This window comes from Pagrus major, chromosome 7 (assembly GCF_040436345.1).
Source record: "Pagrus major chromosome 7, Pma_NU_1.0".
NCBI classification, from domain to species: Eukaryota; Metazoa; Chordata; class Actinopteri; order Spariformes; family Sparidae; genus Pagrus; species Pagrus major.
The window spans coordinates 2,616,891-2,632,445 of record NC_133221.1 but is presented as its reverse complement, the minus strand read 5'-3'; the positions used below and the strand labels follow the sequence as shown (position 1 = coordinate 2,632,445).

The 15,555-nt window shown below is 41.2% G+C and overlaps 1 protein-coding gene across 2 annotated transcripts; it reads left to right on the top strand.

Moving 5' to 3' along the window:
• Positions 1–14,004, top strand: LOC141000387 (uncharacterized). Of its 2 annotated transcripts, none has more exons than XM_073471109.1 (26): positions 1–51; positions 1,653–1,793; positions 2,128–2,273; positions 2,395–2,545; positions 2,964–4,480; positions 4,883–5,047; positions 5,322–5,420; positions 5,905–6,103; positions 6,244–6,306; positions 6,680–6,777; positions 7,270–7,407; positions 7,809–7,916; positions 8,024–8,165; positions 8,470–9,006; positions 9,109–9,153; positions 9,482–9,561; positions 9,692–9,804; positions 9,919–10,102; positions 10,608–10,692; positions 11,370–11,515; positions 11,677–11,767; positions 11,877–12,025; positions 12,225–12,310; positions 12,618–12,687; positions 12,851–12,972; positions 13,284–14,004. In XM_073471109.1, exons 2-26 carry the CDS (start codon positions 1,670–1,672, stop codon positions 13,504–13,506), a joined length of 4,881 nt encoding a protein of 1,626 aa, XP_073327210.1. In that variant the 5' UTR covers positions 1–51; positions 1,653–1,669; the 3' UTR covers positions 13,507–14,004. The 2 variants fall into 2 exon arrangements, with proteins under 2 accessions (XP_073327210.1, XP_073327209.1); XM_073471108.1 differs by having other exon boundaries at positions 11,874–12,025.
• The last annotated feature ends 1,551 nt before the right edge of the window (positions 14,005–15,555 follow it).

Below are 15,555 nucleotides of genomic sequence, written 5' to 3'. Positions count from 1 at the left end.
GGGAACTATCGATACTGTCGATACCGGCACACAAGGAGCCAAACAGAGAGGGTGAGTACATGTTTGTCAGCCGTATCTTCACTTTATTTGCCAAACATTTATACATTTAAACTTGAGCTAAAACGCCGCTGTTTCAGGAGTTTGTTAACGCAACTTGGCGTCAGTTAAGTCGCGAGTTGGCTACATCATCGTGCTCCAACGTAGCGTACGTCGCAGTGTTGTTAGCGTTAGCTCACGTGTTAGCTTGCGTTATGTAGCCGCGCCGGCTAATGTTCTCACTTGTTAAACCTCTCTTCTAAATTTAGCAAATTAGCCAAATCGCAAGGTATTTGTGGAAGTTAGCTAGCTGTTGACTTAAGTTTTAGATGAATTTTATAAAACGTTAGCGTCCATTGTTGCGCACTGAATCGGGCATTTACGTAGCTAGTAACGTTAAGTTCCAGCGCACGAACCTGTTTTTGGTCCAAATTGATTTTGGATCATTATAAAAAAGTTAACTTGTGCAAGTTATGTCATAGCGAACTTCTACGTTAGCTGTCAATGCTAGCACATGGTTAGCGAATATAAGTTAGACCCGGCTGTTCATTGTTTGTGGTGTTGTTTGGACTGGTTCGGGGTTCCCTCCATTAAAACGTCCCATCATGGCTTTTCTTTAGTGTACGTGCGTGCTTTTGTTCGTTTTGTCGCGCTTGTAGAACCTGCTGCAAACAGCTGATCTGAGCTCGGTTCTTGCGGTTCTCATTAGCGTGACTCTGGTCGTTTTCTCTGACCCCGTATCAGTCACCGGAAACGGCCTCTGTGACCTCGGGCTGTCGGCGCTGAGTCCATCGATTCTATTGGCCAGGATGATGCCCGCTCTAATCTGATTGGTGTAGAGACAGGAACACCTTGCCGCATGGTTGTATTCATGTCCGCACCGCGAGGTAAAAACGGTCATCGCGGACTAAAATGTCTAAATTAACTTTTTGGATTAAACATTTAAAACGCAGTTTGCAGTTGTTGAAAATTGTTCAGTTGTTTCGTACTTACTTTGATGACTGGTGTTGTGTTCATAAGCAAGGCCAACATTCCGTTGTCAACCATAAATGACAAGTGGTAGCTTCTTTCTTTGTAATTTATAAAGGCTGTGAAACGAAATGAATGAGTTTGTTGTTCATTTTAACTTTTTGAACTTAAAAGCAAGTGAAATAAAGTGGAGAACATGGCTACATCGCCTGTTCCTCGGTAGAAACTTGCTTGTCATCCAATTGGCACCGAGATGAACGGCACTTTTGGCAAGACTTGAATGCAGCATTTTCGCGGGAAAAGTAGTCGTCTTCGTGAGCATGTGCAGAAGGAAACAAACAGTCCTTAAACGCGTCCACAGCCTCCTCCTGGCAATCTACTAATGTTACAAGTCTGCTGAAAGAAGAGTGATGAAGGTTTGATCCAAGGTGATGAAATGTAAGTGGAGCTGTTTGTTGTGGGTCAGTGGTTCAGGGATAGTTCTGACTTCAGTGTCAGCAGTCATGACCACATCCTGGGAAGTCAAATTACTTTAAATACACAATGTAACCCACTAATTATTGTTGATGTGTTGAGTAATAGATCTGTCTGTAAGATTGTCTGTATGTCTCTTATATTGAAGATATATTTATGTGGTGTTTGTGCAGGTCCGTCCCTTTAGGAGATGGCACTGAATGTGGCAAAAAATATAACTGTGCCTCCAGGACAAGTGAACTGCTATGAGCTGCTGGCTTGGCTCAATGAAACTTTACAGGCAGGCTTCACCAAGGTGGAGCAAGTATGCACAGGTAGGTCAACAATCATGTGTTGTGATCTTGTATTGCATGTTTTGTGTACATCGATTCTGGACTTTCATGCTGCTGTTTGGCATTTTTCTGCATAATATCGATCTCAGAGTTTGAACCATGCCATGTAAAATTCTTTGCCTCTAAGACATAAATATAGCACAGATGAAATTAACACAAGCTCTGAGAAAAGTTGTGGTAACACATGCTGTTAAGTACCCTGCTTTTGACGTAGTTTATCTGTCCCTTTTCTGTTTCAACTACCCTGAAATATTTTTAAAGCAGGCCTGCATGTCTCCAGTTCCTTTTTATTGATCGCTTTTGTATGAATATCAAGGTGCAGCCTTTTGCCAGCTGATGGACTGGATGTTTCCTGGGTCCCTGGACCTTTCCAGGGTCCGGTTTCAAAGCTATAACATGGTGGACTGCATCCACAACTACAGCTTACTGCAAGCTGCATTCAGAAAAGTTGGAGTGGTCCGAGTGAGTAATGTTACAAAAGTAGTGAAGGACCAGTTAATCAGCATTTTATGTCTATATTGTAGAGGCCTATTTATGTTTAAGTTCAGTTTGAGACTTAAATCCACCTCTTTTCTATCTTCAGTTCATCCCCACTGGGGCGCTGATCAAGAGGAACTCGGCCGTTGCTCTGACCTTCTTGCGGTGGTTTAAACTTTTCTTTGATAAGAACAACAATGCCAGGGAGTACCATGCGTTAGAGGCCAGAGGTGGACAGAGTATGGTTCCTGACTCAGGTGGGAGCAGAGTCCATCAGCAGACAAATCACACAGCTGTTGCACAGATATTCTACATAGCTAACATTGTTTATTTGTAACACTCACATAGCACCAAGACTGTTAAGTTAAGACAGAACCGTTTGTTTTAGGTGTGCTTTTAAAAGAAATATGGAACCTTGTTGACACATGATAGAAACAATAGTAGTAAACAAGATTATTGAGGTACCTGAATAAAAACAAAAGAAACGCATCCTGTCGTGCATCAGATGCCAAATATTGTGCAAGCATTGTGACTCTTTCTGTAAGAGTCTTATAACGTCTGATTAAAACTATAAGAAACATTAATGTGATGCTGCCCATGTCTGAATGCCAAAAAAGCCTTTATGATGTGTTAAATACCTGCAAAGCACTGAATGTATTTGTATTGTCATTACAGATTCTCATCAGAAACTGGAGATAATTGTGAAGATGGATGGCAACACAGTGGAAGAACCAAGACAAGAAACACCAAATGAGAATATGAACAGTAATGCAGACGACATCGTGCTGATATCTGATGATGAGGATGATGTGGTGGAAGTGATGATTAGGCAGGACACAGAGAAAATGGAGATAACAGTGATCGAAGTGCCTGCAGTGGCACAGGAGATAAAGAGGGTGGAGCCAACAGAAGCAGCAGTGGAGAAAGGAAATCAAGGGAGTAGTTTCTACAGCGGTGATACTTTATTGCCCTTCATCAGAAGATACTGTGGTGATGGTGTGGACAATACTCAAGACACTCTAGTTTCTGGCCTTTCAGTTCCTCCCGGCTTGAGTCCAGACCACCCCACAGACATCGCTCAGGCCTGCTGTCGAGTGCCTTACTGCCTCTACCTGTATGTGGGCGTAGAGCTGGGTGGAGGACAGAGCACAAGTGTCGTCCTGATTGGCTACTTTGACCAGAGCTCAGGGATCAATGTGGTGAGGCTGCTGCAAACTCTGCAGTTGAGTGTTGACACTTTTCGTCCACAAACCTCAGCGGACACGGACACTACCTCAGACACGCATGATGCAGATACTGATGCACGCCTCTTGATCAATATGTTAAAGAAATCTGGCATTACTCTGTCCAACCTCGCCGTGTTTTACTGCAACGCTTCACACCCAGTGGTGAGTCAGGTGTTAGTATACCGGCTCCAAGGCTTCAACCCCAGGTTGGTATCTCTCTGCGGCCTCCCTGGGATAGCAGAAAGAGCCTGCCAGGCCGGACTCTTGCCCTCTTTTCAATGCGTGTTTGACCTTATTAGTGACATCCACCATCACTACTCCACCTGCTCCTCCATCAATGACAATCTGAAAGAGCTATTTTCTGATGCTGAGTCCTATAATCCATCCCGTCCTCTCTCTGCACAGTGTTTATTTCTCATCAGGACAGTGCACAAGATGATCAACAGCTGGAGGGATTTAGTAGAATATTTTAAATCGCTAATGCCAGAGGAGATTGCTCACCGGATCAGAATCCAGCTGATGGATCATAAAGTCAAGCTGTACTTCCTGTTTCTCTCCCACGCTCTGGAGCCCCTCCGTGCTCTCCAAGAACTGCAGCAGTACAGCTCGGAGGACGTGGCTACGGAGCTCCAGCTCACCTCCGAGCTGGTTCGCTCCTACGCAGCCAGTTGCCTCGAGCCCCAGGCCATTGAGCGCTTTCTCAAGAGGCGAAACCTGCAGGTCCTCCGCAACAAGAAAAAGCTGCTCCCCACAAAGGAGGTGGACGTAGGCGCCTCTGTGAAAGATTTCTTGTGGGCCACTGCTGTCGTGGATCTGGGGGAACAGCAGAGGAGCCGCTTCCTGAAGGATGCAGCCGCTTTCTATAAAGCAGCACTGCAGACTTTCGTGGAATGTCTTCCTCAGCATCTTGGAAACGTGGCCCTGAGGAATATCAACAAAGTCCTGAAACATCCTCAAGATATTAATGTAAGACTTTTTTTTAATCCTTAACATTAAGTGCGACTTCATGCAGACAGCTAGAGCTTAATATTTGTTCACCAGCAGACTGTAATGTAAAAATAAATACAACTAAATCATATTGGGGATGCATTAGAATTTGAGGTACTGCAAAGGGAAATATTCATGTTGTTTTTTTTTTTTCAGTTTAAAACCCAAAGATTCTTCAATTATGATTATAAATGGCAAAAAAGTAGCGAATCTTTAAATTTTAAGAAGCTGTTGCCAACAAATATTTGATATTTTTGCTTGAAAAATAGCTTAAAAATTGATTTTCTTTTGATTGACTAGTTGTTGCAGCTCTACTTCACTTGATCTGATTTTTCCGCCAGTCTGTGTATTGCTACTTGTGATATCTTTGTTTTCCTTCAGGGTAAATTTTCCACACTCATACTGTCCGAGTTGGGGCTTCAGTGGGGTCTGTGTTACAATGGGTCTTCAGAAATGAATCAACTGGCATCTGACTACCTCACTGTCATTAACACTGTAAAGTTGGAACCGACCAGAGGAACAGAAAAAGGGTCCTGCTGGGCAAAGGTAAACCAAGTACAACGAATCAGTCAGTAGCTGATGAACAGGAAACATCTCTTATCCTCTCCTCAATCAGTGTTAGAAATGTACCTAACTAATCTATGACCTTGAATTTGTTTGAATCCATCGCCATGTAATGTCATTTTCATCATGTTTACATTATTATTATTATTATTATTATTATTATTATTATTATTATTATTATTATTATGATGATGATGTTTTAACATGGGTAAAAGCACTTGACTCCATGTAGAGTATCTATCTGTTCTCTGTACAGGCGTTGGGTGGAATTAGACCAAACTCTATTCTGCATAGACTCCTCCTCACCCTCCTGGCCCTGCCGAGCTCTCTGTGCAGAACACAGGTGTTTGCTAAGGTGAGTGTTACAACCTAAGCCTTACCAACCAGATCAGGGTCCAGATGTCCTCCTAACTAAGGCTGGACTCACAGTATAGGACTTTTAAAACCCTAACCTACTGTGAACTTGGGTTGCATCACAAATTTAAGGACCATTTCTACAGGTGCTCTTGTCTCTAATCTAAAGAAAAATGAAGGACAGCACTCCCATCAAGCTGTCTATTCTTGCCATACGGACGTTTCGGGCAAGACGCACTTCCTCAGCGCGTATTCTAGCAAAATCACAGTGAAACTACACAGGTGTACTAATTTTAGTAATCTCAATCTCAAACCTGCGCACGCTACAGGATATTATGAAGATTATTGTGCTGGAGGGAGCGATGCAGCGCCTCACGTGATCTCAAGTTTCAGCAACATGAGGCAACTTGCTGTAGTAACTGTGTGTGTGTGTGTGTGTGTGTGTGTGTGTGCGCGTGTGCGTGTGCGTGTGTGTGTGTGTCCAGGCATTTAGCAGCATCAAGGCTGAAACCTCCAAAGCTACACCTCAACCTGGCAGTTGGACAGGAAGACCCCACATGCGGAGAAGGAAACTACCTGTACAGGCATTTAACGATGGCGAAAAGAATGAAGAGGAGGATGAAGAGACTTCAACAGACAGTAGTGAAGGTGTGGAGGACTCGGACCGCACAGAACATTCCTCAGGTAAGACTGTCAGGTGTGCACTGTGGGATTGTAGTTAAACATGTATATTACAAGTTTAAATTAAATCTATTGTGATGCAACAACAACTCCAAATATGTTTGATGGTAACAAACAATGTGACTGTGTTCTTTTTTTATCAGATGTGTCTGATGACACCGAAGAGCCACAAATGTCTCGGACCAACAGATTTATCAACACAGAAAGTAAGAAATGTGATATATTGTTAACAGTCTAGTAAAATAATGAAGAAAAATCTCTGTTTTTGAATAATTTGATACGCTATTTACATTCATTGTAGGCTCACAGGGATGACTCCTGTTCTTTAAATGCACTTCATCTGTGACAGAGACTTGCCGTCTTAAAGCAGCTGCTGCAGTATGGAATTATTTTGAATTAAAATTCACACACGGTCTTAATTCATTTGTTAATAATATTAGCAACATTGTAACGAGGCCACATCTTCACACCACAGGGAGTCGATTCAAGATGAACAGGAGCAGAGCCTTTATGTGTGTGAACAAATATTCACAGTTTGTGGTGCAGTAGATTCAGTAGCTCGTTGTCATTGCCTTGCAGGACAAAGTACTCCACCAGCAGAGTCTGTGTACATTGTGAGCAGTGATGAAGATGCTCCCACGGATTCAACAAGCACAGCACCCACCTCAGCACTGCTGGTAAAATCTCCTTTAAGAATATTCAGATTAACAAAATGTTAAAACCACTTATTTACCGCACTAGTGGTGGCATCTACTATCTACATACAATGTATTATTTTATGAAAAAATGTCTCAGCGTAGCCATTTAGCAGCAGTGTTAACATGTTTACAGCAGTTAATTATGTTTTAAAATGCATGAATTATTAACCACAAACCTGCATGTGTTTCTTCAGTTACCATCATTCAAATGAACTCTGGTGTATTTGCCTGTTTTGAGTTAATTTACGCTGGTCTGAATGCTGATGAACATTTGATGCACGTCTGTCTCGACGATTAATGCCTCTAATCAGTTACTTGTTTGTGGAAAACACCAAAAAAACTGAATGTGCTGCATGACCGGTCACTGGAATTAGATTTCCCTTGACGTCTTATAAAACTATCCAATAAATGAGTCACCTGTCAGATATTGTGCTTTAATGTCTTACATGCATGCATGTGTGTGATGTGTAGGGTGCACTGGGGGAGCTGGTCTGGGGTCAGGTGGAGGGCTTCTCTCCGTGGCCGGGCATCATCGTACCCTGCAGTGGAGAGGATAAATTTCCAGGGAAGAGGATGGTGGAGTGGTACGGCCAGAGAGTGTCCTCTCAGGTGAGATGAAAGAGGGTGCAGAGGGTAAAATTCATGCAATCCAATCAGAGTTGATATAGCACATGATCATGTAAATAATTGCTTCATATACATAGTGACAGACAGTACAGTAACATTGCCACATTTTCACCACTGGATCCTTCTGTGTGGTACCAGCTGGGTACACAGGTTCTGTACAAGTCCCCAGAAAACAATTACTACACTGACTGTATATAAATCATAAAATCTCGAACATTTTTCTGATAAAGTACAAAAACCATTTCCTCAGCTGCCTTTTTAATGATTGTTCACTCTGTCATTTTATCGTTATGGAATATCTTGTTGCTCGTTGATTTTGCGATTGAACCAACTTCCACACATTGCCATTCATGTTTATGTTACTAATAAATATTACTCTTCAGGTCAGCCTGAAAGCCCTGAAACCATTCACCGCCTTCACCCAACACTTCTGTTCCAAATCCTTCGCCATCCTCATCACCTACCGAGAAGCCATCTTCCTGTCCCTGCAGGTCTGTGTGGTGTCTTACATACACAGGACTCATGTACTTACCTGTACCTGAACGTAGAAAGCGGCCATATGTGATGCATATTTTGTTTTGATGTTTGTGTCCATCAGGAGGCAGCTGTACGTTGTGAGAAGCAGTTTTCTGCATCTCTGGAGGAAAAAGACGACTTGCTGAAACAACTGTTAAACTGGGCCCTTGGAGGCTTTAAGCCCACGGGACCAAACGCACTCAAACCATCGGATTACAGCAATGGTAAGAACATCTGATTAAGAGCCTGAATAGATTCAATCAGTACTGTCTGACTGAGGTGGTAAATTTTAATAAAGAGATCTCAAACTTCTTTGTGACTAACTGCAGAATAATATCACGAACAAGGTCTGATGTACCGTTCACATTCAAGTAAATTAGACTTTCTCAGAGGGAAACTGATCGGAAAATATAATAATAATAATAATTGGCCAAACAAACTAATATGGATACAAGTCAGAAAGGAGATGATCTTACGGATACGTAGGTTCATACAACTCTTAAAACTGTTTGATTGTCTTCTGTCCAGGTTTTACAAAAACAAACAACAAACCGAAGGCGAAGAAGAAACTCTTCCTGAAAGCCACCTCCTCTAACTCCGTCAGCTCCTCCAGCCCGATGAGCAGCAAGAGCAGTATGTTCAGCTCTGAGCTGACAGACATGGCTGTCTCCATGAACAAACTGACGTGCAACTCTGCAGAGCAGTCCTCCCACAGAGGTGGAGGTGGAAAAACTACATGGGAAGAAAACATGAAAGGAGTCATGAAGGGATCCAGAGGAGGATGTGCTGCAGAGACGGGGAAAAAAGGGAAGGGAGGATGGGAGGGAGAGAAAGATGAGTCGGGAGGAGGATGGGAGAAAGGGAAATCAGGATGGGGAAAAGGGAAAAGTAAGGGAGGGTGGAAAGGAGGGAAGGTTCAGAAGAAGAAGAGCAGCCTGATGGATGGATTTAGTAGCGACATGTCACCAGACTTTGTGCCGCACAAGAAGAGGACCTACACCAAATCTTACAATAAGGTGAACCAGCCGACCAGCGTCTACACCCAGCCGGACCAGAAACTCAGAGGTACCAAACAGAAGCGAATCATTAAAGCGTACACATGCAAACAAACACTTTCCATGTCAGTTTTAACTTCTCAGACTTATTGTTTGTTTTTTGTCCTTGCAGAGGAGACCATCAGGAACATCATGGACAAGAATCTGGACATTGAAGGTGAGTGTATTGTTTTGGTTATTTAGATTCTGAATCTGTTCCCTTTTTATGCAAAAATATTTATCTAAAAACTTTAAAAATGATGATTTAACTGTTTACCACCTGATATCTGTCAGCTGATTCTGTGGCTGTTTACAGTGAAACCAGATTCCAGCGAATCTCTTATTAAACTTTCACACGATTCTTAAGTTTGAGTATTTAACATTTGTTCTGGTAAAACATAAAAAGCACACTGGTTTATTTAACTATATAGTTTCACTTACTTACATTTGCACCTCACTTGCTTTGTCTCATCTGCCTCCTTGTTGTCTCCACAATCTGTCTGCAGGCTTCTGTTTGTGTTGTGGAACTGAAAACGTTGAGATTTTCCACCCGCTGTTTAAAGGCAGCCTCTGCTTGAAGTGTAAAGTAAGAAATCATCACCTTCTCTTCATTTTACAGCCAGCAGTGACCAACAGTAAGGGTTTCTGAGCGCACTGTGAGTGTCTGTTAAATGTGTGTTGAAGTATTCAGCGCTGTGCCGTCTGTGTCTCTGCAGAATAACTTTGCAGAAACTCTGTACCGTTATGATGAAGACGGATACCAGTCCTACTGTACCATCTGCTGCTATGGAATGGAGGTCATACTGTGTGGCAAGGACAGCTGCTGCAGGTTCGTCTGTCCATCTCTTTCTCTACGCTTCAACCTAGCTGTCTTAACAGAGAGATCTTGTAGAGCTCGTTTAATTATCGCTCTTCTGGTCCTCCTCTTCCTCTACATGTGCAGATCTTATTGTAGGGACTGTCTAAACATCCTTGTCGGTGCGGGGACGTTTGATTCATTGAAGCTGTTGGAACCGTGGATCTGCTTCCTGTGTCAGCCTCATCGACCCCACGGCGCTCTGGTTCCCAGAGAGGACTGGAGCATTCGTGTTCAGGAGTTATTCGCCAACAACAGCGCCATAGCGTTTGTGAGTGATCAATGGATTTGAACCATAACTGCAAAGTCACCTGACATCTTTTGTTTTTGTGTCGAGAAATCAGAGTTCAGATGGTTTTAACATTAGTAATTATATATACATTTTGATTTTTCATTTAAAACATTTTCATAGTGAGTTTTTGAGATGGAACAGTGTTAATGAAGCACATTAAATTTGGCTGGGAAGACAAACCATGAATAAAGCTTGAGTTTAAATATATTCAGACCTTTATTTATTAATAGTATAGTTAAGATAAAGTTCATAGATAAAGGTATCAAAAGAATTTAACCACAGTTGTCACAAATAACTGACATAATGAGGAAGGTACCATAAGTCATTATGTAAAGAAATTGCACTTGGAGGGATTTTAATCTTATAAAACTAAACTTAAGTTATTTGGAATTTCCTTTTTTCTAAAATACAGGTTTCAGTTAATGAGGATTGAGACTATTGAGACTCAGTTACCAGATATTTTTGTCATCTTTTTTATTCGTAGGAGCCACATCGTGTTTACCCGTCCATCCCCGCCAACCTACGCAGACCGCTCCGAGTTCTGTCACTGTTCGATGGCATAGCAACAGGTGAGCATGCAGACCGGGGCCCCTTTTACCAATAACGATCTATTTTAAAAGTTACGAGGGTTTTAAATCGTATTGTTTTTCCTGAAGCAGCACTTAAGATTGAAGGCAGGAACAGCATATTAGTAGAGTCCTAATGTCGACTGTCTGTGTATTGAATTGTGCTATATGTTAAAAATACAAACGTCAGTAATACATGGAATTGTTCGATCTAAATGCAGAAAGTTGAGCCAGTTGTAATTTTCAAGTTGTAATAATTTGTGTATGTGTCTTATTTCTGTTTTATTTTTTCATTTCCTAATTTAAATATTATCGCTCATTTTAATCAACATTATTTAACAAACAAAATGAGTGTTCCTGATAAAAGTATAGCTATAAAAAACAAAACAATAAAAGGTAGTTTTGGTTCCTGCTTTTACTGTTAATTGTTCATCTGTGGTCATTTCTAAGAGTGTCTTCAGCTGCGATGCTTCTGGGAAAAACCTTCATGATCATGAAAAAAGGTTCATTAAAATGGATTTTATCATCATTCATCTGAAGTTGTGTTTGGGAAACGAGGCCCTTCACCTGATGATATTTTATCAGAGTTCGATGACCAGATGCTCTGATGGTTACAATAATCTGTATATTTGATGTCTGTCAGAAGCTTTCAGCCTGTGTATGTGTTTTTTTTTCTTCAGGCTACCTGGTGCTGAAGGAGCTCGGCTTCAAAGTAGAGAAGTATGTTGCCTCAGAGGTCTGCGAGGATTCGATTGCCGTGGCCGTCATCAACCACGATGCGAAGATCATCCATGTTGGTGACGCCCGCTGCATCACAGAGGAACACGTATGTTCACACATACTCACATCCTCACACGCAGTTATTAATATAATATTCTTCTTACTTCCTACCATATATCTCTGTTTGATATTGTGCTTTTGGCTGACAGTGACATCGGAGTGTAACACTGAATATAACCAGCTCCTTGTTCCTCTCTGACTCTGCAGCTCGAACAGTGGGGTCCGTTTGATTTGCTTATCGGTGGCAGCCCCTGTAATGACCTCTCCATCGTCAACCCCTTTAGAAAAGGCCTCTACGGTACGTAACTGCATTTTACACATATCAGCTTTAAAAATGTATTAATTTAGTAAATAATCAAGTTAAAATGCCAAACCCTCTTGCTGTAATTCACTCTTCTCTCCAGTAGAGGGCACTGGCAGGCTGTTCTTTGATTACTACCGCATCCTCCAGCTGCTGAAGCCCAAAGAGGAAGACCCCAGGCCGTTCTTCTGGCTGTTCGAGAACGTGGTCTTCATGAACACACATGACAAAGTCAACATCTGCCGCTTCCTCGAGGTTCCACATCCTCTTCTGTTTGCTTTTATCCTGAGCGCTCCCTATGTTATAGTGTATTACTACAGTTTATCTATACTTTATTTTATATCCCATACTATATAATACTGTCTTGTTACATGGTCATGTTTTGTTTTAGTAATTTACCATTTACTTATGTTAATTTATGTGTACTTATTTCTCCTCTGTGATTCTTCGACAGTGCAACCCGGTGCTGGTGGACGCAGTCAAAGTCAGTCCTGCACACAGAGCTCGGTGCTTCTGGGGAAACATCCCAGGGATGGGCAGGTAAGACCTTCAGTTCATCATGTTAAATCACTGAAAATGAATGTTTTCAGACCATGTTCTTGAGTAGAGTGATACAGTGTGTCCTGTAACACCAGCAAGTAGTGTTATCAGTAAAAGTAGTATTTTTACCAGGGACTGTGTGACTCTGTTGTGTGGTTTGTACACTTTCTTCTTGCTTTTATGTATTGTATTCTTTGTCTCTTTCACTTCCCTCTTTCTTGTTTCTTCATCTTGTAAAGTATTTTGTAACTTCTGTTTTTGAAAATGTCATATTAATAACGTTTATCTGCTGCTCATCTCCCTTCAGGCCCATCACAGCCTCCCAGAGTGACAAGCTGAGTCTCCAGGACTGTCTAGAGATTGGAAGAGAAGCCAGGGTCAGTGATTGATCCTGCTCGTTCATTTTTATGTGTCTAATGTGTATAATTGTGTGTTATCTACAGTCTCTCTATTTCAGATAAATAATGTGTCATTTTTCAAAAGGATTACGATGTTCATTAAGGTACAAAAATCAACACTGTGCTGTTGTCTTTGTTCCAGGTCACTAAGGTGAGGACGATCACCACCAACCCAAACTCTCTGAAGCAGGGCAAAAATGTCTCTTTGCTGCCCGTCCTCCAGAACGGCCGAGAGGACAGCCTCTGGATCACTGAGCTAGAGAAGTAGGCATCATGATACTTATGTTGTGTAGGAAAATAATATTACATTATTTTAAACAGGGTCATGAAGTTAATTGATTAATCATTGGTCTCTAAAACCTCAGAAAATGGCGCAAAATCTTCATTAAAATGTCCCAGAGCTTAAGGTGACGTCTTCAGATGTCTTGTTTTTGTCCAACCAACAGTCCAACACCTGAAGAAACCAACAAATATTCACATATAAGAATCTGGAACCAGAGAGTTGTAGACTCTGAATTTATTTCACTCAGACTTCAGCTAACACACATCCGTCCCTTCTCCCTTTTCATCACCAGAATCTTTGGTTTCCCCAAACATTACACCGATGTGAGGAACATGAACCGGCAGCAGAGACAGAAGGTGCTGGGGAAGGCCTGGAGTGTCCCGGTCATCCGTCACCTCTTTGCTCCCCTCAAGGATTATTTTGCCTGTGAGGAGCTGCCTCCTATGACCACCTCCAGCTCCAGCTCCACCTCCCCGCCCTCCCCTGCCTCTCCAGAACAGCAGCAGCTGAGATAAGGGAGGTTGATTATGTTTTCTACAGTATAATACAGACTTCTTTATATCTCCACCACGTGCTTTACATGGAGCATAAATGATCTATGCAGTCTCCTACTTTGACAAAGCCAGCTCACAGACAGGCTACTGTGGATCACTGCCACAGGGGCCGTTTTCTACGTTATGCATGCAAATCTCTTGCATCATGTCACACATGAAGTTTATGTGCACGACAGTCACTTTGGCGCCCTCTGGTTGTTGGTTTTGCCTCCTGAACCTCTACACCTGTTGGAGTTTAAAGACGAGTGACAAGAGAAAGAGTTTAAAGTGGATCCTTCCTTTTCCCACAAATGTTCAGTGACTGTCAGTGGTGCTAAAGTAGCCAGAAACCAGCAACACATATTATTATTATTATTAACTTTTTAGACTTTCATCTGGTTGGTTCTGTGCAGGAGGAGAGACTGTGTCGGTGTCAAGTTCAAAATGAATTTTGCTAGATGATGACGTAATATCAATTCAGCTGATTTCCTCCAGGCTGTTTTTGTGGCATATGACCTGGAGGTTTTTAACCATTTTTAAATAGATCAATACAATGTTCATATGGCTGCTGTAAAAATACATTTTTAAGAAGCCAAGCCATATTCTTAATTAGGCCTTATTCCGATTGTAGTGTTTTCTGATAAAGACATGTGAGATTTGATTCTTGCTTTAGGAGCATTCTCTGGACATGTTTACAGCACATTCAGGAAATTCAGCTCTGGTCACGGTCAGCTCTGTGTGTTATAAACAAACCAGTGAAGTTGAGGTACAGATGCCCACATTTCTGGTCGGAAGGAGAAACACGCCTACTTTTAATCTTCATGAAAGGCTTGGATATCAAGAGGTTTTTGGGTTGAGCATAAATGTCGCAACGCTGACCTCTTCAAGATCCGTCCGTAGTGCTAAAACAGGAGAGAATGCACAACTGCATGTAAACGGGAATGTTAGTGGAATTTGCATTTTCATTTGCCATGTAAACAGCTTAGTGGCATATTAGAATATTTTTTAAATATTTGAGGTTACAAAGTCTGAATCATGTTGAACTAAGAGCTGTCCTTTGAATCATTTTTTGTTTCCAGACTTGTCACTTTTACGATTAGATTAACATCCACTGTAACGTTTGTATATTTTATACCACATTTATTTTCTCTTCTATTCCTTTTACCAAAACTAACTGTAGTGTGAATGTTGCTAAATGTATTCAGTTATTTGAGAGGAAACGAGGTTTTTAACTTCATTTTTTTTTTTTCAGCTTTGCTTCATTTACATTTTTACTGCAGAAAATAACTGATTATCAACTTAATTATACGTATTTTGGGGATGCATTATATATACTATATTGAATGTAAGTGTGTGTGTGTGTGTGTGTGTGTGTGTGTGTGTGTGTGTGTGTGTGTGTGTGTGTGTGTGTGTGTGCGTGTGTGTGTGCACACTGCCACTTTTACAAACCTTGGATTGACACAAACGCCTCAAGGACTCTTTATGCTGCTGTTGTGCTCGTAATAACAAAACCATCCTGATGAGACGTTAACGTGCTGACTAATGATCTGTATCGTGTTTTACTTCAGAGAAACTGTGAATGTTGATGTTCAGTGACATGAAATGGAAACAAGGCTTTACTTTTTCACATGAGTTAATTTTTAATAATTTAATGTCACATTATTCTTTTTTAACAGAATGATTTCTGTCATTTTTATTGTTATTTAGTTGTATTTTGTAGAAGACATTATTGTTCAATACACAGAAATGACATCATTTACACTAAATGTTTGTAAATAATACTGAGCTGTGATCAGTTTTGATGATTGTATCATGAACGTTTTGATAACGGTTTTAATGCACATTAACACCAGTGAATTGGATTTTAAGGGTTTGAAGTGATGAATGTGACAGCCCACGATTCTGTACCATGTTTTTAAAATGTTTTTTTAAGAGGCATATACAATATTTTTTACATGTGTGAATGTTTGAACATAGAATTTTGCTTTTTATTAACTCATTTTGTTTCTATCGTCATTGCATATTGTATAT

What these genes read in the sequence shown, in the direction of transcription:
- LOC141000387 (XM_073471108.1), top strand. Translation starts at nt 1,670, where the DNA reads ATGGCACTGAATGTGGCAAAAAATATAACTGTGCCTCCAGGACAAGTG. An exon ending in GGTGGAGCAAGTATGCACAG is followed by an intron (nt 1,794 to 2,127) that starts GTAGGTCAACAA and finishes ATGAATATCAAG; the next exon opens with GTGCAGCCTTTTGCCAGCTG. An exon ending in AACATCCCAGGGATGGGCAG is followed by an intron (nt 12,311 to 12,617) that starts GTAAGACCTTCA and finishes ATCTCCCTTCAG; the next exon opens with GCCCATCACAGCCTCCCAGA.